This window comes from Hyaena hyaena, unplaced genomic scaffold (assembly GCF_003009895.1).
Source record: "Hyaena hyaena isolate Hyena2069 unplaced genomic scaffold, ASM300989v1 scaffold_235, whole genome shotgun sequence".
NCBI lineage: Eukaryota > Metazoa > Chordata > Mammalia > Carnivora > Hyaenidae > Hyaena > Hyaena hyaena.
The window spans coordinates 1,854,678-1,877,783 of NW_024080867.1; the positions used below are offsets into that span (position 1 = coordinate 1,854,678).

General features: G+C 43.2%; 1 protein-coding gene across 1 annotated transcript in view; it reads right to left on the reverse strand.

Annotated features, from left to right (window-relative positions):
* Positions 1-5,286: 5,286 nt before the first annotated feature.
* NLRP13 (NLR family pyrin domain containing 13) overlaps positions 5,287-23,106 on the reverse strand; it is a 38,869-nt gene continuing 21,049 nt past the window's right edge. The window contains exons 4-11 of the mRNA XM_039244039.1: positions 22,888-23,052; positions 21,312-21,479; positions 20,710-20,880; positions 19,970-20,140; positions 16,939-17,109; positions 16,169-16,339; positions 13,884-14,054; positions 5,287-5,410 (exon numbers count right to left, since the gene is read on the reverse strand). Coding sequence (XP_039099970.1) covers positions 5,287-5,410; positions 13,884-14,054; positions 16,169-16,339; positions 16,939-17,109; positions 19,970-20,140; positions 20,710-20,880; positions 21,312-21,479; positions 22,888-23,052 — 1,312 coding nt within the window. The remainder of the gene's footprint in view (positions 5,411-13,883; positions 14,055-16,168; positions 16,340-16,938; positions 17,110-19,969; positions 20,141-20,709; positions 20,881-21,311; positions 21,480-22,887; positions 23,053-23,106) is intronic.

The window sequence follows — 23,106 nt, forward strand, 5'->3', positions numbered from 1 at the left end:
CTTCTGACTCCAGTACACCTGCAAAAAAAAGTTACTGGAGCCCTTACTCATGCCTACTCTGTCCCCAGGAATTACATTTCCAGCCACTGATGTAAACGCTGATCTTTCTGCACACCTCCCTCCCCAATTTGGATGCTTCATATACTGTGTGTATATATGGTTTTTATTTGCTTTGTGGCCTTGGGCAAGCCCTGAAAGGCTGTCAAGGTAAAGTTTTTATCCTGTCTCACAAGGACATTTTAAACATTCAATAAAATCTTAGATCTTAAAACAATTTGTCTAATCTCCAAACAGATTGTGTTCTCAGTGAATGCCAAGAGAAATGGGTTGTAGAAATTGTGGTCCTATCCCGATGTGGCATGGACAGAAACTGCCCATAATGAGAGCACTGGACCTGAGGTCTAATGTGGTCACGGTCTTTTCTGCTGGTGCTGCTGGTGTCCAAGTCAGGCTTTTTCTCTTGCCTCATGATGGGATTTGAGAATTACTAGTTTATTAAATGTTTCAGAGAGAGCACGCATGAGTAAGCAGGGGAGGGGAAGAAAGAGAGGGAGGGAGAGAATCTCAAACAGGCTCTGCCCTGTCAGCACAGAGCCTGACGTGGAGCTCTGTGAGATCACAGAACTGTGAGATCATGACCTGAACCGAAATCAAGAGTTTGACACTTAGCCAATTGAGCCATCCAGGCACCCAGAAAAGTACTATTTTAAAAATCAGAAAAGTAGGAGTCATCCATTGTCCTCCACCTACATGTACAGATAAAGGTGAACATCCTTTTGAACACCAACTCCATCTCATTCTCTTCTTCACAAGTACTCTTGTACCAGGAGACTAATTCCCATACCATTCCTATACTTCTGTTGATGGATATCAACAATATAGCATTGATTTTTAATTACATAAAGGTATCATCTAAATGCATTGGTTTTCCATTGTTTGTCTATCCATATTGGTATATGTAAACAATGTAGATAGACTGAAAACACTCGTGATATATACATATACAGAGAAATGTGTGTAGTTCAACACAGATTAACACAGTATAAACACACAATGACATGCATATATACAATGCCTTCTGTGTATCAGGTTAAAGGTATATACATGTATACATATGTGCACACATACCAAAAGGTTGAGATACAGGTTTGTAAGCCATATACATCTACATAGAGCTCTATATATCTAAACCTGATTTCTTTAACCTGATATAATAGTCGTATATATGCACTTCATTTGAATGATCTATTGATAGAAGCCATCTAAAACCCTAATATTTGACATTTTATGTATCACTATAACCTATGACCTTATAAATCTCTTTTCATACAGGGGTATTTAAAGCAGCCACCGTGTACATGTAGTGCATATGGTTTTAAAACAACCAATAGAAGGGGCACCTGGGTGGCTTAGTCGGTTAAGCGTCCGACTTTCACTTAGGTCATGATCTCACGGTTCGTGGGTTTGAGCCCCGCGTCGGGCTCTGTGCTGACTGCCAGCTCAGAGCCTGGAGCCTGTTTCAGTCTGTGACTCCCTCTCTCTCTGACCCTCCCCTGCTCACGCTATCTCTCTCTCTCCTAGAAATAAATTTAAAAAATTGAAAAAAAAAAAAAAACCAATAGAAGGATGACAATTATAACAAGAGGGAGCTGGGTTGGCTGGGCATGAAGAAATTAGCTCAACCCCAGCACAGTAAGACATTTTACACAGTATAATGTGTAAAATCACTATGACAAATGTAAGCAAGATAAGCTACTGGTCTCACTGGGTGTGTAGGGGGTCAAGAAGTAATAAGCCACCAGCTGAGCTAACCATGTTATCTCTCTTCACCAGTAAAGCCTCCAATGGGTGTTTCTCCCTTGATGAGAAGGCTCTGCTGATCCCACGAATGCTGGTTTTAAACATCCAAATTGGAAGGTCAGACGCTTAATCTGTCAGTGTGTCCATCAAGTGACTATGTTCCCTGCTCCCTTGCCTTCTGTCTTTCTGAACACATCTCAGGACACAGGTCTTCCATCTCACAGTTCAGGAGAACCTAAAGTTTAAATTGAGTTGTGTGGCACCGGACGACATTGTTAAATGCATACTGAGACTATGAAATGATTAAAAAAGAAAAATGGCCCAGGACAAGTTTTTAACCAGGTGCAGGAAAAGAGTTCACATCTGAAACTAAATTTGAACAGATTAAGAGAATGCTGTATGGTTCGGTCCCTTGAGTCATGATTGTTTAGTGGAATAAATTGACCAAGTAGAAGCATAACATTAAAGAAGAATATAGAAATACCCGAGAAGAAACCACAAGTCAGCCTCTACAGACTTGTAAAATTACTCCATCATCCAAAGCTGCAAATGAGCACTGTCCCCAAAAGAATACAAAGGTAATTCTCTTTTGCCTCCTTCTGAGTTTTGGGTCATCTCTCTGCCATTGCTCTTCTGACTTCCCTGCATCTCCCATCCTCCCCCAGACTCTACTCCGGTCCTCTTCCTGCTGCACCTTATGGCCTTAAATACGCTCTTCTTTCCCTCCTCCAACAGAAGACCCCCAAATACCCCCAAATGAGGAGAGGGGGTGGGAGCTGGAAGGAAAGCTTAAGGATAGAAGCATTTCACTTTTGGGCCCCCATGCCATCAACTTAGGAGTTGGGTTTCTTCAAGTCAGCAACTCAAGTGTCCATTGCTCTAGGAATGAACTCAATGTGGTCCCTCCACATGATGAAATAGGGTTCCTAAAAAGCAAGCAAATTCTGACAGCAACTGCAACATGGATGAACCTTGGGGGGATTATGCTAAGTGAGGTAACTCAGCCCACAGGAAGACAAATACTGTATGATCTCAATTTTTCAAGGTCCCCAGGGTGGTCAAATTCATAGAGACAGAAAGTAGAATAGTTGCCAGGGGCTGGGGGAGGGAGAAATGGGGAATTAGTGTAGTGGGGACAGAGTTTCAGTTTGGGAAGATAAAGTTCCATGGATGGTTGATGGGGATGGGTACACAACAGTGTGAAGCTACTTAATCCCAATGAACTGCACTTTAAAATGGCTAAGCAGTGAGTTTTTGTTATGTCCATCTTACCACACAGTAAAAATCACAAGAGAAAGAGACTGAGAAAGTCACTTCATCTCTCATCTGTGGAGAAGAGGGAAGAAAACCTGCCAGGGCTTCTGCAGCTGTGATAAAAGGGATAAAGAACTAAGCCAAGGAGCATCTAGTTCACAAGAGAGGATGTTGAGAGGAAAGGCTGAAGTCTAGATTATTAACCTCAGAACGACATTTACAGGTGCTTACCACACAATGGCCATTTTACATATCATTCTGTGTAATTTTTCCAAGACCCGAGATTGATGCTGTCAGACCCAAGTTGTAATGAACAAATCATCTTAAAGAGTATAAAAATCACTACCTGAGAAGCAGTGGGGTCATTACCAAAAGCCACTGTGAATGTTTCCATTCCACAGAAACGGTTTGTCTCACCAGATTCAACTTAGGGGATCCTTTACTCAACCACGTCCCCTCTAGCACATCATGAAGGGGATGCTCTCTGCTTCTAACCTCAACTCTACACTACCCCTGCCTTACCCTCCCCATGGCTGCACCTAGTCCTGACCACAACTACCCACCCTTTTAAGATGGCAAAGTATCAGGTGTGAAAAAGGAGAGGGAGTGGGTAGGTGGTCTTCCACATAATCGTGAACTTGAAGTTGGAGTGCAATTGGTCACAAGCTAATCACTCTTTGTTGGGCGGTGGACTTCGTAACCTGTAGTGAGTCTGGGAGGCAGCTCACCAGCCACAGCTCATCTAAATCCATTTAGTCCCATCCCATTCCCCTTCTGGGGTTGGGGTGGACCTATCACTGATTTTTTCTAGAAAGCTGCTTTGGCATTAGGTGGCTTTGAAATAAAACATTGTTAGAATACCCAAAGGTGAAGAACCTTTTTTATAATTGAAGTAATTCCACAGTAAATTCAGATATTCTAGAATAAATTCCTAAAACATTATTAAAATATTAATAGAAAATTTGTAGATCCAACGATCACAGAAGAACATTCCCATGTTTTGTTTTTAAAGAAATGGAGAAAATTTTGGATCATCTTGGATTTGGGGTTAACAATTTGTCAGATTATCAGAAATAACATGATGCTATTTTAACCAACAGTAACTGAAGTAATGACACAGAGACTAAGGCAGAGCTAGACCTTTGATTTAAAAAAATCTCTTCCTTTACAAGATTATCTTAGTTCATAAACCTCCCCCCAGTCACTATCCCTGCTTTTATCTATGATGACTGACCAAAATGCACAAGGAAGAGAAGGAAAGATTTATTTCAAGGACTCTGGACTTCACTAATGTTTAATGGTGAGGAAACATGATTGATAGAAGGATCATGGCATTCGACTTACTGGAAGACCCTACTGGGTCTCACAAGGCATGTTGGCTCTTAAAACAGAAGACTCAGATTCTAAGTTCCATTATTTGCCTTACTATTTCTGTAATTTGTTGTCCAACATTTACCCTCAGTATTTTTGTTTTCAAAATCAGTCAAGTAGGGATGTCCCTACTTACAGGGCACTGATGAGGAGACACACTATGGGAAGTTTCATAAGCTACAAAATGCAACATCCAATGAATGTCCAACTGTTCCCAAAGACTACTTCTGATAACTTTTGCTTATTAATAGAGTGAAGGAGATAAAATTGTAAGATCCTATTCTCATATGCATTCCCATGCATTACATCAACTTCACATTACATCCCTGTGTAGGATCCATGTTTCCCAGTAACCTCAGGTGAGTAAAATACATTTTAGATATAACACAGCCAGGGATCATTCAAAAGTAGACACAAACGCCAAAATTGTGTCTATTTGCATTTTAGGAGTGGTTTTGGATCTCCATCTGGCTGTTTTATCCACAGTATAATAACTGTGGAATCATAGTCACATCTATCCCATCTCTTGATCCATAGGAAATGAGGCTTTAGGCTTTCTCAAGGCATTTTTAATACTCTTTTCTTTATTGAATCCTCTTAACACGTGGGAGTTAGATATTCCACCAAGGAGGACAAAAGGAAACTTAAGGCAAAGCCAATGTAGGATCTTGGGGATCAAACATAGTATTAGATTAGGATTCTGGAGATTGTTGTAGGCAGCATATTAAATGGCCAAACTTTGGGAAAGCACTTTGGAGGTAACTATTCATTTGTCCTCAAGAGGAGGGATACCTGAGAAATCTCCTGATGATTCTACTCGAAGAAAATCCCATGGTGTAGCCACAGCATCTCGCCATTGTATTACCACCACCATTTGTCCTCAAGGTCATTGAAATCCCACTTAAACTTGACTCTCAGAAAGGACCCCCTTTCATGCAATTCCTCAAGCTCTTCCTTCACTATGTTGTACAACTCTTTTTTAAGCCTGAAAAAATGAGATAGAATGCTTTTATTTTTTTCTCCTTAGTTTATTGTCAAGTTGGTTTCCATATAACACCCAGTGCTCATCCCCACAAGTGCCCTCCTCCATGCCCATCACCCCCCATCCCCCATCCCCCACCCCAGTCAGCCCTTAGTTTGTTCTCAGCATAAAATGCCTTTTTAAAAATGTTTTATTTATTTCTAAGAGAGAGAGACAGCATGAGCAGGGGAGGTTCAGAGAGAGAAGGAGACAAAGAATCCGAAACAGGCTCCAGGCTCTGAGCTAGCTGTCAGCACAGAGCCCGACGCAGGCCTCGAACCCACCAACCACGAGATCATGACCTGAGCCAAAGTCAGATGCTTAACCAACTGAGCCACCCAGGCACCCCATAGAATGCTTTTAATAATGTTTACTTAGATGTGAAGTTGGTAATACAAAGTCCTGAATGTAGATTTTTCAACAACTTCCCAAAGCAGGCAAGATTCCTTGGTATCTGGGAAGATTTCTGCTAAAATGTACCAAGTTTAAGGTCTTTCTCCGGGGACAAAAGAAAACCCTGCTTACCTTCCTGACCTCATCTCCAGAATACTGAATAATGTGGAGAGTGTTCTAATTAAACACTTATTTCACTGCCTGGAAGGAGCAATACAGAGCGTGGTCTAGCCTCGGCCTTTGCACATGCTACTCCAACTTTCATCGAACACTCGATCTCTTGTCACTGTCCATGTTCCCCTCCTTATATGTGGATTCCTCCTTCCAGCCTCCTTGGAATTCAAGATCAACATCACCACCTCTGATATACCTTCTGATACCACTCTGATCACCCTTGTTTTCCTATCACAATCCCAAGTTTCCTTCACAGCATTCATGACAATACTGCTTTTATACACCTCAGATTTGTCATCTCCCTGAGAAGAATGCAGATGATCATTTGTTCCCTGCTATCTGCCATGGCACGCTGGGCCTACAGTCAGCATTAAAAAAAAGATATTGTTGGAGAGCTGGAGGCAAGATGGCAAAGAAATAGGGAGCTCCGTACATTTTACTCGCCTGCATCTCTCAAAGAACGCCTGAAGCGGTTCGACACTGAACCACAAAAATCTGGGAGAAAAAGAGACAAAGTCCACTAAGACAGCCTCACAGGTGCATCATTGCAAACTGGGGAAGATAAACACGGGCTGGGACCTGGAGGCACAGAGGGGAGGGAGCTCCCTGCTCAGAGAGCCATGGAGAAACAAGGGAAGATAAAGAGCAGCTGAAACTGCTCATAGAACTGCACTGGAGAAAAAAAGCTCAGCCAAGATGGAGAGGGACCCTGTCATCCCATCTCTAACCGCAGGGCGTTTCGGAGAGTGATCCTAATTCTAGCTGTGGTGCTTTCTTTGAGCTGGGTGCCCCGGTCCCAGGCAGCGCCAGGACAAACTCCTCCCCTACTCCTACTCAATTCCTGGCTGGGAAGTGGCCCAGACTGCGGGGTTACATTTTAGGCGGTATCAATAAAGCGCCCGGACGAAGATCTGGAAACAAGGTAAGGCTTGGGGCATAGAACACAGCCCACCTTGGCTACACCCCTGGCACAGGGAGATCAGAGCCAAACGAGTGATTTGCAACACTTGGTCTGAGAAGAGACTGTGGCACCTCCATTTTTCTCCCCACAACCACCAAGGTGGGACCTCAGGGAGCAGCTTGCAGACCCGCAGTGATGAGGCCTGCCTAAAACCACGCCCATCCACGCTGGAGAGTTGCCTTCCTGCCTCGCCCCAATTTTTTTTTTTTTTTTTTTTTTTTACTGGAGCCTGGAGCAAGACCAACATTGATGCATTGTGGTAATTAACTCTAGATCAATTCTTGCTATTCAGGTATATTTTTCCCTTATCTCATTCTTATCTCTCCCCTCTGCTGGACTGGGCACGCTGGTCATTGGTTTGCTTAAACAGTCACATTTAATCCATTCTCTTGAGGCATACTCTACACCTCCATCCTTACCTTCCTTTCTCTCTGGAATAATCAGACTATATAGTTTCTTTGGGTAACATTATCTTCATTTCTTTCTCCTTGCCTCCTACCATCTTTTCCTCTGTCTCTCTCTGAATTAAGCCTTTTAGTCTCTCTGCCCGGCCAGTGTTCAATTTTGCTTTCTCCTCACCCTTGTAATTTCTGTCTTTGTATATGCTCTTCCATCAGCACTCCATACACCCTGCTCTTTATTTGTAGCTGGGAATTCTGGTTTTATGCTTTTCATGTCCTTTGTGGGTTTTCCCCCACTTGGGGTTTGCTTGTTTCTTGGATTTGTCTGTGTGTTTGTGTGCTTTTGTTCCCTGTGTGTTTGTCGGTTTTCCTCTTCAGGACCACCTCAGGAAGCAAGCCAAAGTACACATGGTGGGGGGCACCTGGGTGGCTCAGTCGGTTGAGCGTCCGACTTTGGCTCAGGTCATGATCTCGCAGTTAGTGGGTTCGAGCCCAACGTCGGGCTCTGTGCTGACTGCTGGCTCAGAGCCTGGAGCCTGTTTCAGTCTGTGACTCCCTCTCTCTCTGGCCCTCCCCTGCTTACACTGTCTCTCTCTCTCTCTCTCTCCTAGAAATAAATAAAACATAAAAAAAAAAGAAATAAAAAACATTTAAAAAAGAAAAAAAAAGTACACATGGTGGAAAGTCCCAAATATCACTACGAGTAGGGAAATAAAATAACCAAAGTCTCAACAAGAGAGACCAAGGGACACCATTAAAAGAACCCTTCCTGAACAGACAGGCCATGGTCAGTCAATGAGCCTCCCTTTTTTTTTTTTTTTTAAATGTTTTATTTATTTCTAGGAGAGAGAGAGAGAGAGACAGCGTGAGCAGGGGAGGGCCAGAGAGAGAGAAGGAGTCACAGACTGAAACAGGCTCCAGGCTCTGAGCCGGCAGTCAGCACAGAGCCGGACGCGGGGCCCGAACCCACGAACCGCGAGATCATGACCTAAGCGAAAGTTGGACGCTTAACCGACTAAGCCACCCAGGCGCCCCAATGAGCCTCCTTTAATATAGCAGAATTCACAGGTGCAGAACGTATAACAAGTTTTTAAAACTTACAAGACACAGAAAACTAGCCAAAATGATGAAATGGAGGAACTCTCCTCTAAAGAAATTCCAGGAAGGAATGACAGCTAAAGAATTGCTCAAAACAGATATAAGCAACATAAATGACCAAGAATTTAGAACAACAGTCATAAAATTAACCGCTGGGCTTGAAAAAGGCATGGAAGACACCAGAGAAGCTATTGGTACTGAGATTATGGACCTTAAAAATAGTTGTGATGAATTAAAAAATACTGTAAATGAGGTGAATAAAATGGAGGCAGCCAATGCATGGATTGAAAAGGCAGAGAGGAGAATAGGTGAATTAGAAGACACAATTATAGAAAAAGAGGAAGCCAAGAAAAAGAGACAAATTGATCTAGGAGTACGAAAGAAAAATTCCAGAACAGACTGATGCAATCAAATGGAACAATATTCCTATTTTAGGAATTCCAGAAGAAGAAGAAGAGAGTGAAAAAGGAGCTGAAGGGGTACTTGAGCAAATTAAAGCTGAGAGCTTCCCCAATCTGGGGAAGGAAACAGACATTGAAATCCAAGAGGCACAGAGAACTCCCCTCAGGTGTAACTTGAATTGATCTTCTGCACGACAGATCATAGTGAAACTGGCAAAATATAAGGACAAAGAGAATTTTGAAAGCAGCTAGGGATAAAACATACAAAGGGAAACCTATCAGAGTGGTGACAGATCTATCCACTGAAACCTGGCAGGCCAGAAAGGAATGGCAGGAGACCTTCAATGTGATGAACAGAAAAAAATATGCAGCAAAGAATCCTCTATCCAGTAAGCCTGTCATTCAGATTAGGAGAGATAAAGGACTTCCCAAATAAACAAAAAATGAAAGAATTCATCATCACTAAACCAGCCCTACAAGAAATCCTGAGGGGGACTCGATGAGGAAAAGGTTGCAAGGAACACAAGGTACCAGAGACACCACCACAAGCATGAGTCCTACAGAGAACACAATGACTCTAAACCCGTATTTTTCCAATAACAACACTGAATGTACATGAACCAAATGCTCCAATCAAAAGACGTAGGGTAGCAGAATGGATAGAAAAACAAAATCCATCTATTTGCTGTCTACAAGAGACTCATTTTAGACCTGAGGACAACTTCAGATTGAAAGTAAGGAGATGGAGAAATATCTATGATGCTACTGGAAGTCAAAAGAAAGCTGGAGTAGTTATACTTATATCAGACAAAGTGGACTTTAAAGTAAAGACAGTAACAAGGGATGAAGAAGGATTATATAATAATTACAGGGTCTATCCATCAGGAAGAGATAACAATTATAAATGTCTACAAACCGAATTCGGAAGCACCTAAATACATAAAACAAACAGAAACACTCTTATGGATGAGAATGTACTAATAGCAGGGGATTTAATACTCCACTTACAGCAATGGATAGATCAACTAGACAGAAAATTATTAAAGAAACAATGGACTTGAACGACACCTTGGACCAATAGATTTGACAGATATATTTAGAACTCTACATCATGAGGGTATGGAATTCACTTTCTTCTCAAGTGCGCGTGGTACATTCTCCAAGATAGATCACATACTAGGTCATAAAGCAGCCCTCAATAAATATAAAAGAATCGAGATCAGACCATGCACACTTACAGGTCACAATGCTATGAAGCTTGAAATTAACCACAGGGAAAAGTCCGTAAAACCTCCAAAAACATGGAGGTTAAAGAACACCCTACTAAAGAACGAATGGGCCAATCAGGCAATTAGAGAAGAAATTTAAAAAATATGTGGAAACTAATGAAAATGAAACTACAACTATCCAAACTCTTTGGGATGCAGCAAAGGCAGTCCTAAGAGGAAAGTACATTGCACTCCAGGCCTATTTCAAGAAATTAGAAAAAACACAAGTGCAAAATCTAACAGTGCACCTAAAGGAACTAGACAGAGGGCAACAAGAGTACCCCAAACCCAGCAAAAAAAAGAGAAATAATAAAAATCAGGGCAGAAATAAATAATATTGAATCAAAACAACAACAACAACAGTTGAACAGATGAAACCAAGAGTTGGTTTTTTGGAAATATAAACAAAATTGACAAACTGCTAGCCAGGCTTCTCAAAAAGAAAATAAAGCACCCAAATAGACAAAATCATGAATGAAAATGGACTTATTACAACCAATCCCTCAGAAATACAAGCAATTATCAGGGAATACTATGAAAAGTTATATGCCAACAAACTGGACAACTTAGAAAAAATGGAAATTTCTCAACACACACATACTACCAAAATTCACACAGGAAGAGATAGAAAATCTGAACAGACCCATAACTAGTGAAGAAATCGAATCAGTTATCAAAAATCTCCCAACACATAAGAACCCTGGGCCAGATGGCTTCCGTGGGGAATTCTACCAGACATTTAAAACAGAATACTCATTCTTCTCAAGCTATTCCAAAAAATAAAAATTGAAGGAAAACTTCCAGACTCATGTATGAAGCCATCATCACTTTGATTCCCAAGCCAGAGACCCAGCAAAAATAGAGAACTACAGGCCAATATCCTTAATGAATACGGATGCAAAAATCCTCAACAAGATCCTTGCAAATCGAATCCAACAGCACATAAAAAAAATTATCCACCAAGATCAAGTGGGATTCATTCCCGGGTTACAGGGCTGGTCCAACATTCGCAAATCAATCAATGTGATCCATCACATTAACAAAAGAAAAGATAAAAACCCCACGATCCTGTCGATAGATGCAGAAGAAGCATTTGAGAAAATACAGTATTCCTTCTTAATAAAGACCCTCGAGAAAGTCAGGATAGAAGGAACTTAAACATCTTAAAAGCCATCTATGAGAAGCCTTCAGCTACCATCCTCCTCAACGGGGAAAAACGGAGAGCTTTCCCCCTGAGATCAGGAACACGACAGGGATGTCCACTCTCACCACTGTTGTTTAACATAGTGCTGGAAGTACAAGCATCAGCCATCAGACAACAAAAGGAAATCAAAGGCATCAGAAATGGCAAAGAACAAGTCAAACTCTCACTTTTCACAGACAACATGATACTCTACATAGAAAACCCGACAGACTCCACCAGAAGCCTACTACAACTGATCCATGAATTCAGCAAAGTTGCAGGGTACAAAATCAACGTACAGAAATCGGTTGCATTTTTATACACCAAGAATGAAGCAACAGAAAGAGAAATCAAGAAACTGATCCTATTCACAATTGCACAAAAAACCATAAAGTATCTAGGAATAAACCTAACCAAGGATACAAGAGATCTGTACAATGAAAACTATAGAAAGCTTATGAAGGAAATTGAAGAAGACACAAAGAAATGGAAAAACATTCCATGCTCATGGATAGGAAGAATAAATATAGTTAAAAAGTCACTACTACCCAAAGCAATCTACACAGTGCAATCCCAATCAAAATTGCACCAGCATTCTTCTCAAAGCTAGAATGATCCTAAAAGTTGTATGGAACCACAGAAGACCTCAAATAGCCAAAGTAATATTGAAGAAGAAAACCAAAATGGGAGGCATCACCATCCCAGAGTTTAGCTTCTACTATAAAGGTGTAATCATCATGACAGTATGGTATTGGCACAAAAACAGACACATAGACCAATGAAATATAAAAGAGAACCAAGAATTGGACCCACAAATGTATGGCCAACTAATCTTTAACAAAGCGGGAAAAGAGTATCCAATGGAAAAAAGACAGCCTCTTTAACAGATGGTGCTGGGAGAACTAGACAGCAACGTGCAGAAGAATGAAACTAGATCACTTTCTCACACCATACACAAAAATAAACTCAAAATGGATGAAGGACCTGAATGTGAGACAGGAAACCATCAAAACCCTAGAGGAGAAAGCAGGAAACAACCTCCTTGACCTCCACCGCAGCAACTTCTTACTTGACACATCCCCAAAGGCAAGGGAATCAAGAGCAAAAATAAACGATTGGGACCTCATCAAGATTAAAAGCTTCTGCACAGCAAAGGAAACAATCCACAAAACTAAAAGGCAACAAATGGAATGGGAAAAGATAGTTGCAAATGACATATCAGACAAAGGGTTAATATCCAAAATCTATAAGGAACTCACCAAACTCCACCCCCCAAAAAACAAATAATCCAGTGAAGAAATAGGCAGAAGACATGAACAGACACTTCTCCAAAGAGGACATCCAAATGGCCAACAGACACATGAAACGATGTTCAGAGTCACTCATCGTCAGGAAAATACAAGTCAAAACCACACGGAAATACCACCTCATGCCGGTCAGAGTGGCTAAAATGAACAAATCAGGAGACTAGATGCTGGCAAGGATGTGGAGAAATGGGTACCCTCCTACACTGTGGGAATATAAACTGGTGCAGCCCCTCTGGAAAACAGTGTGGAGGCTCCTCAAAAAAGTAACAATAGAACTCCCCTATGACCCAGCAATAGCATCGCTAGGAATTTACCCAAGGGATACAGGAGTGCTGATGCATAAGCGCACCTGTACTCCAATGTTCATAGCAGCACTCTCAACAATAGCCAAAACATGGAAAGAGCCTGTCCATCAACAGACGAATGGATCAAGAAGATGTGGTTTATCTATACCATGGAATACTCCATGGCAATGAGAAAAAATGAAATCTGGCCATGTGTAGCAACGTGGATGGAACTCGAGGGTGTTATGTTAAGTGAAATAAGTCAGGCAGAGAAGGACAGCTACCGTATGTTTTCACTTATAAGTGGAACAGGAGAAACTTAACAGAGGACCATGGGGGATAAGAAGGGGGAAAATAGGTGGGAAGAGGGAGGGAGGCAAACCATGGGAGACTCTTGAATGCTGAGAACAAACAGAGATGATGGGAGTGGGGGAGGGGATGGGCAGTGGTTGGCATGTGGCAGTGGAGGGCACTTGTGCGGATGAGCACTGGGTGTTATATGGAAACCAACTTGACAATAAACTATGAAGGGAATTTTTTTAATTTAAAAAAGTGTTAATGAACAAATATAAATAAAAATTTAAAAGGATACCATTGAGTGACTGTTGAATGAATTATTGAGTAGGCACAAGAATGAGAAAAATGAGGGGACTCCTCAGCTATCCACACGTCTGCAGGACTGTGCTGCCCAATATGGTTGTCGCTACCCACATGTGGCCATTTCAGTAAATCAGCTCCTTGGTTCTATTAACCACATTTCAAGTGCCCATTGACCACATGCCACTACTGGCTATTCTATTGTACAGTAGATGTAGACTGTTTCCATCATTACTAAAGGTTCTTCTGGCCAGCACTGCTGCAGGAAACCCAACACAGGGTGAACACAATGCTTGCTATAAAACATCAGCCCATCCATCCCCCTCTCATCAGGTGCCTCCCAGCATAAAGGTTGGGGGGGGGGGATTACCCAAGCTTCTGTAGTTTGCATGTTGATTTTTTCAAGGCCTTCCACAGTGTGCTGACTCCTCTGGGCTCCAAGTCATTCCCCAAAAGGTTCAGGTTTAACAGGCTTTTACTGCTTCTGAGAACAGAGGAAAGATGTTGGCAGCAAGCAGGCGTCAGATTGCACTTCTCCAACCTAGAGGTGGGTGAGAAGGGAGTGTGAAAGATGGTCCTCTAAGATTGAGAAGTTAGAAACAGATATGATACAGATCTAGGAAAACTTCTGTGGTTAAGCAGTAGAGAGCCTGCCACACACCAGACACTTCTCCAAATGCTTGCACATAACCCATTTACTCCATATACCAATCCTATAAAGAGGTGGCCAATATCTTAAACTCCATTTGCCAGATGAGGAAACAGAATGTTAGCCTGTCCAACTGCGAAAGAAACGATGTTTGTAAAAAGTGGATGTGAGTTTATAAGATACTTGAAAGAACTAGAATAAGATTACAACCTCATTACACTTTCATCTTGTTTCTAAATTCAACACAACAAAAATCTGTATTCCTAGTAGCTGTCCAACCATATGTTCAAAGAAGAAGGTGACAAAGTGTTACATCAGTTTAACATAGTGAAAATCTCCACTAAGTCTATAAAACTATGTGACAGGTGTCCATACATGAAAATTTCGAGATGAATCACTGGGTTCTACTCCTAAAGCCAAGACTACACAGTATGTTGACTAACTTTAAGTTAAATTTAAATAATGCTTACAGAAAAATTTTTTGATGCATGAAGAGTGGAGGGAGAGAATAGGCTTTCTTAGGGTGGAAGAGGCTGGGTAGGATCCAGAATGCTTCAAGATCAAGGTATTATTTGGTAGATAGGAAGAGAATGACAGGAGAAAGACGGACTCCGATATCACGCAAATGCACCCTGTCTCCAGTCTAGCGCCACCTGCAGGGCTTCTACCAGCACCTTATACTGTGTATTGTTGACCTTGATCATGAACTTTTAATAGTATTCCTGTGGTCATCCAGGCCAGTGTTTCTCAATGAGAGGCGATCCCTCCCCTCCCCCCACAGGGGAGACTGAGAAAAGTCTGCAGACTAGGGAGGTGCTATTGCCATCTGGTGAGCGGGAGCCAGGGACGCTGCTCAGCATCCTATAGAACCGAGGACCGCCCACCAGCCCAAAGCACAGGTAGTGCTGAGGTTGAGAAACCCGGGTTTGATGGTAAAGATGGAACCTTGTGAATACAGGTAAGTCATGCAGGTGCCTTCTTTAAGGCCACAACTTTGGAGAATGAAACTGAATGAGAGTGAGCGGAGTACCAGGCAGGAGTTTGTCATTAAAGACAACATGATAACTGTGGCAAACATTCTACTCATTTCTGCATCCAGGGAGAAGCACCTAGAAAGTGAGGGCTTCAAACCGGACCATCATTCTTTAAGGTACAGAGAAGACCTTGAATCACTTGTGTAAATCTGAGGGCTTCTCCTTTACCTGCAGGATAAAGAGTAGTCCACCTCAAGATACTTCTTGAAGGAGAAGGATGTAGTGAAAAGCAGTGACTTGTGACTTACTTATGGGCATAATGCCCTCAAGGTCCATCCATTAAATACACATGGAAGGATTTCCACAGAGAAAGAAATACTTGTAGAATCTCTTAACATTTTTGAGAGTAAGTAGAATCACTGCCTATGTGAAAAATAGCTATCACGTAAGCCACACTTAACCAAAACACCTATTCGTGGAGTCTAAACCATCTTAGTTTTCTAAACACACACATTACTTTCCTCTTAGATAGAAAAGACCCTCCGGCCATGAAACATGCTGTACCTGCCCCCACCCCCAACCTAGTATCTAAAAGGTACCAATTGAAAAGAGTATTTACAATATGCCAAGGAGGGGGTAAGTGGAATGAACTTCTGTCTCTGAACTTGAGGCTTATCGTTGAGCAGAAGAGATTTTTTTTTAAAAAAAATTTTAGCATTTATTCAGTTTTGAGAGACAGCGAATGAGTGGGGAAGGGGCAGAGAGAGGGAGACACAGAATCTGAAACAGGCTGAGCCATCAGCACAGAGCCTGATGTGGGGCTTGAACCCACAAACTGTGAGATCATGACCTGACCTGAAGTCGGATGCTTAACTGACTGAGCCACCCAGGCGCCCCCAGAAGAGATTTTTAACAAGAGAATTTAATCCTTTGCTCCTCGCCTTCCTGAACCCCCAGGTGACCACATCTATTCCTTCCTCATCCCAAGAGTAGAGATGGGGCCTTCCCAGGAAGAGAACAGTGTCAACTCACCCAAGTGTGTTCAATGCACTATTCGGATGTTTTAGGACCTCACACAGGTGTTTCACGCCATCATCCTGAATATCATTGCTCCCAATATCCAAAATTTTCACGTTAGGATTGTGCTGGAGGGCATTAGCAAGCTCCTGGCAACCCTCCGCTGTGAAAGAACAATCTGACAAACTGCAAAACAAACAGAAAGGGAAAGAGAATAATCCTGGAATCTTTAGACCTTGTTCTATATACCTGAGCCCATCTCATGGTCTTCCAAGGAAAGGAGAGATGCCAAAGTCAGACTTCTCATCCACAGCACTGGGAAGAAAAGGGTGCTGATCAGTAGGTCTGAGACACCCTAGGCACTCTATCTACCCCTGGTAGAAATGAAGTAGACAGGACAATAGCATAGCCCACTCCCCATGCCATCTATAGGGAGCTTGCCCCTGGTTTCCTCTGGATCTCACCTAATGCACCTTTGCTGATTTTGCTTTTTCTCCCTTCATTGTAATAAACCACAGCCACTAATTGGCTGCATGCAAAGTTGAGTTCTCTGTGAGTCATCAGGCTCATGGGCTGGCCTTGGGACCCCCAGCACACATTGTGGTTGGTCCTTATCATCCCAGTAACCCACCCTCATGCACCCCTCCAATAGAACCCAAAGCTTCTCTGTGTGAGCAACAATCATGTCTACACCCAGGACTCCACCCCCATCTGGAACCCGGGCATCTGTAGGTCAATTCACATGCTCTCTTCTCATCCTTTGAAGGGCGGGGAGGCAAACCTACTCCAGGTTCTGGAGGCTGCAGTCTGGATGACTCAAGGCCTTACACAGAAACTTTACTCCCTCATCTCTCAGGTTATTCCTCCTCAGGTTCAGATGGGTCAAACTCTTGTTCTCAAGGAGAGCATCTGACAAGTACCTGCAACTGGGTGCACCGAGCTGGCAGAACCAGAGCCTGTGGGGCAAGAGCCATAAAGAGAGATGCTCAGGAAAGCAACCCAAACCAAGACCACTGGAGACACAAGCCTCAAGCCCCACCTTGACTTGGGTTTAACCATGGTGTCCCCCTGAACCCGCATCCAGGATATGCGGAGTATCTGTGCTAACATATCCTTCCCCAGACTTCTGTAATGAGCCCACCGTGAACATTCTGGTCCTTTGTGTTTGGTTTCAAAAAGTAATAATAAAGGGATGCTCAAAGCATACCAAGTTTGAGTAACGCAAAGGGAGTAAGTTCTGAAGATGTACCACATAGAGTTGCGCATATAGCTAACAATACAGTATTGTGTCAAGTTTTCCAAGATTTACATTTTTCTGTGTACTTACATTTTCTATGTTGAGTGTTAACCATAAAAAAATAAAAAGGGTATGGGAGAACACTTCAGAAGGAGATGGATAGGTTTACAGCCTTAACAGTGGTGTTCGTCTCATAGGTGCATCCTTCTCTCCTAACTCATCAACTTGTATATATTAAGTATGTATGACTTTTTTACCCCCACAGGTCAAAGAAGTTTAATGTGAGAATTTTTTTAAGTTTAAGTGAAACTAAAAAATAAGTAGAAGGGAAAACACTTTAAATGAGCTTGAGGGAAGAGGATTAGGAGGAACACAACGGAGAACCATGGGGGAGAAGAAAGGGAAAAATAGTGGGGGAGAGGGTGGGAGGCAAACCATGACAGACTCTTGAATGCCAAGAACAAACTGAGGGCACATGGGTGGGGGGGAGGGGAAGGGGGACGATGGGCATGGAGGAGGGCACTTGTTGGGATGAGCACTGGGTGTTATCTGGAAACCAACTTGACAATAAACTATTTAAAAAGATAATAAATAAATAAATGAGCTTGAGGGAGCTGGGAATGAATCCAAGGCTCTGGGGCCAGTGAGATATGGGTTAACAGGCCGCTCAGCCATTAGTAAGTGGTGTCAGGCACCTTGCATTATTCCCTCCAGCCCTCATTTCTCACTAAGGGGGAAATTATGATGTTCTGTTACAGCATTGACAAGCCAAAGAGCCATGATATGTTGTGTGCAATACAACTTGTAGGAGATATAGAATATATATATGTGTTATGTATGCAGAGTATATTTTATAGAGTTTGTATATATTAGATGTATAGGTATTATATAACACATTTATACATGGTGTACATATGATAATGTTTCTGTGTAACATACATATGAATTGTATATTTTACACTAATATATAGTTATAGAGACACATAACAGATTATATATGCATTAGATATAGTATACATGCTTGAGATATGTAGCATATATTAGATATGTATGTGTTATATAAGAAAAAAGTTGTATACATATGTTATCATGTAACATATCACATATAATTTGTAGTTATGTAAGATTTTTATCTATTTCATATATTATATATTAATATATATTTGAGTATCTTATATAGCTACAATTATAAGTGGCATAAATATAATGTAACCTCTGTCATATGTCATATTAGTTCATATTACATGTGTATGAATTACCTACTAATATTCTGGTTCTTTGAAGCTCTATGCTGAGAGTGCTAACCCTTTAGTGCCACTCAGATTCTATGGTCTTTTACTACACACCCCCTTGGTTGTGCCTCAAGACCCTTGGCCTTTCTATCCTTTCACGCTCACCTGAACAATATCCAGTTGCAGGAAAACCCATCTCTCTGTCTCTTCCACACCTGACCCAGGGCAGCAGAATGAAATCACACTTGGCACCTACCACTGCCAGTGGACTCATCTCCACCCAAAAACCTCCTTGAGACCTACAGTCCTACATACATACAACAGCTCTACGTGGTTCATTAATAGGCGTCTCATGTTCCCATGTCCCAATCCTAACCCCTAAACCTCATCTTCTCGTCTTCCCCATGTCAGAAAATGGCAGCACCTTTGACCCAGCTGACAAACCCGCCACCGGGAGGCCTTTCTGTTTTCTTTTCCCCCCTAAACCACCATGGACCCATCAGTGGCTCTACCTTCAAGTCTACCCTGAAGTGCCACCACCTCACCTGGCCGATTCGTGCTCATCTTCTTGCTTCATCAACAGGCACTTGCTTCTCCTGATTTTGCTTCCATTTTAGTCTACCCTTTAGCAGCAGCCTGAGTGATCTTTCAGAGTCTGTGCGTGTCTAACTTCCAGTCCTCAGAAGACTTTCCACTATGCTCCAAACAAAATAGATTCCTACACGGCCAGGGCATATTTCAGGCATCACCCATTATCCCCCTCGCTCACGCTACTCCAGCCTTTGTAGTCCTCTGGCTATTCATAAAGCACTCCAGCCTCAGGTCCTTTCCCTTTCTTCCTTTTCTGTGTGTGGTTTCTCCATTCTCTGCTTCAGTGTCACCTCCTCCGGGTGGGAGACATGACCAAGAAACCAACGCACCACTCCTTGTCTACTCATGCCACTTTGTCTTCCTCGCTGAACTACTGGTTTTGTGTTTTGGTATCTCACTCATCAGTCTACACCCTCCTCACAGGCACGAAGCTTGTCTGTCTTATCTACCACCTCAACCTTGGTGTCCAGTTCTGTGTCTGGAGAATGGAGCTCAGATATCAGTTGCTTCAGTCATAATTTCCTGGTATCCTTGTTAAAATTAAATTCCTTGGCACAACCCCCAGAGACCGAGTCAACAAATTGGGGGTGCTACTCAGAATCTGTGTTTAGAACGGGGCCAAGCACATAGAGTACTTGCTCAACGTGTTTTAGTGTTCAATTATGTAAATAGGTCCCGAATGGAGGAGCCGTTGTTTTCCTCCATGCCCACCCCCAAGCAGAGTCATTTCTAGAAACAGAGCCAGGGGACACTCACACCAATCTCTCTAAAGCACACTCGGGGTGAGTCAGGGAAGCACACAGGAGCCTCACGCCATCGTCTCTGAGAGGATTAAATCCCAGGCACAGTCGAGTTGTTCTCTGGGTCCTGGTGAGGTGCAAAGTGAGATCCTGACAGCTGGCAGCTGACAAGTTGCATTTCTCCAGGCTGCAGAAGATACAGGTAAAAGGGTCAGCCTAGGCCATGCCTACTTTTTCTTTCTCAAACTCTCAGTCCCTTAGGCCACTCATCTGGGACCCAAACATCATGGAAAGATTAAACTGGATAAACAAAAACTTCAAAGAGAAAAAAGTGGGTCAAGGTAAGGTTTCTCATTCTCAACCCTACTGACCTTTGGGCAAGAACATTCTTTGTGGTGCTGGGGCGGGGAGGGGAAGGGGTTCTCTCCAGTGGGTTGAAGGATAGTGATCACACCTAGTCTTCACCCACTAGATGCCAATAGCATTTCCCCCTCCCAATTGTGAGAACCAAGTCAGTGTCCAGACATTGTCCCCTGGAGGACAAGATCACCCCCAGTTAAAACCACTGGGTTTAGGGAAGGCTGGCAGGAGAGACACCCACAATCAAGGTGAGGACAAAGCTGGCCAAGACAGAGCCTTAAGGAAGAAGGTGGAAAGAGTGAAGATGGGAAATGTGTCCGTGGGATGGGTAACTACAATGGGAGGGGTCCCCACGACTCCCCAAAGATGGTATTTTGACAAGGCAGGAAGGCTTACGACAGCTCCTTCAGGGAAGACTCGGGCATCTCCGAGGGCCCTGGCAGACTTTTCACCTCAACACCAGAGAGATCATTGTCCCCCAGGCTGAGGAAGCGCACACTCGAGTTCTTGCAGAGCTCCAGGAAGAGATGACGACAGACTAGCGGGGTGAGGCCACATGATTCCAACCTACCAGAGAGGCCCCAAGACAGGCAGTTACTCCCAGGAAGAAGGATCCTCATTTGGAGGCCCCCTTACTCCACAAGTAAAAGCTGATTTCTCCTTGTTCCTCACCCTTTCCCCTGGCAGGATGGCCAGTGCTACTCCGAGTGTGGTCCAAGCTCCCACGCCACCTCAGAGCCTGTTAGAAATACTGCCAGCCACTCCCTGCCAAGAAGCCCTGCTGGATCTGAGGGGGGTGGGTGCCAGGACCCTGCCTTTTAACACGCCCCCTCAGGTGGCTCTGGTAGACAAGAATTTTGCAAAGCACTGCTCTATACCCACATGCTCATTCCCTTTGCTCAGCTTTCTCTGCAGCCTTTTGCAGAATCCTGTGCTCCCAATGTATCCCTGAACTGTGGGGTGACCTTGGGGACAGGCTTGGGAAACCAGAGACTTACCACAGATACTGGAGGTTGCAGGCTGAGTGCCTCAAGGTTTTAAAGATCATCGTGGACACGGGAATTACCAGGTTGTTCGAGCTCAAGTTCAGGTGTGTCAGCCTGTGGTTACCATACAGGGCAAGGACAAGTTCCTTCAGAATCCTCACAGGAGTTACTGATTTGCACCTGAGGAAGAGAGGGGGGTGAGGAGACTGGCCTCATGGACGGGAGTGCTTCCTCATATTCTTGCCTTTTTACCGAGCTCGCACGTGCACACACGCGCGCGCACACACACACACACACTCAAGCACATACTTATAGACGAGGAATTAAAAAACTGAAGCTCAGCTGGGTGTATTAGATTAGAAATCGATCCCCTCCCCCGCTATGTCTGCCATTAAGAGACCCTGGAGCTCCCTACTCTTCTTGGGGGTGGGGGTGGGGTGGCCCCCACACCAACCCAATAAGGTTTAGTGAGAACACCTCTGTCCTCTTGTTTTCTCTTAAATTTATTTCTCTTCGGTCTTTAGGACTAAGTGATAAGACGGAAAGGGGGAAGAGTGAAAAAGCAGATCCTCAAACAGGATGTTTTAAGCTGCCTCCTACGTGTTAGATCCAGTTCCCTCAGGTTTGAGAAGAGTCATTAATGCCAAATCCTCACCTCTGAACTCACGGACTCAGCACATACGTCTGATTTTCAGACCCTGAGGTAGCGCTGAATTGCAGAAGCACAGCAGGACCGAACTATTTGGACTGAACTCCAGAGCATCCAACCCAATGCCTTCTTCTCCAAGAGCCACACACTCTGTCCTTGGTCAGGTAGCTCTTCCCTGGCTCCTCTTTCAAGGGCCACCTCCATTGGTCCCAACTTCCAAGCCAGATTGGAGATGCTGTGATCTCTTCTTACATCATGTGGGAGAAGCTTCAGTCCAAAGCAATACTCCAGCCCCAACAAGTAGGTCTTGACTCAAGTATCTTTTTAGATAGAAGAAGGGCTTCTCCTATCTAAAAATACAAAGCCTCCTCTTTCACACCCTGAGTCCCTGAATGGATTTCCTCCCGCTTTGGGAGAGGTCACAGTCTCATACACTACTCTGGTCATTTATGTTGGTTTCTCCAACACTGTGAGCTCCACGAAGGCAGGAATGATCTGGTCTGCTCACTGCTACAGCCTCAGAACAGAGGAGGGATGCCCAATAAGCATTCACTCAATGAACAAATGCCAACTACCCACATTTCCTTAAGACACAGCACTTCACCTAGCCTCCATAGGAACTCTGGTTCTCCTCAAGTGCTTTGTCTTGATCATATCCTACAAGTCTTCTACTGCTTCATATCCAGCTCAAAACAGCAGCCTCATGCAGAGGTCTTATGGGGAAGCTAGTTTGTAATGCATTTCTCATGCAAGACCATGCACAACAAGGTGCTGGGTTTTTACCCAAGTAGCCATTTCACTCATAAAGCACATTTATTTTATTATCCTGAGCACCTGAACTTACTTTCTGGGAAACAGACCTTCACTGCAACAGTCCAAAGGAAAACATTGGATTATCTTCCACTGGAATTTTTCAAACCGTGAGGGTCTCACACTTACGTCAATTTTTGGAGTTTGCACCTTGGATTTCTCAGCTCATAACAGAGTTTCTTCATTGCAAAAGCGTTAAGCTTGCTGTTACTCAGGTCCAGTTCACAGAGATTTCCATTGGAAAACACGGAGCAAACATCCTGCCACTGGCCTATCTTGGAATGTGGCCTCATCCTTAATGAGGGAGGGAAATAAGGGTTACTAGAGTAAGTGAACTTCAACCAACAC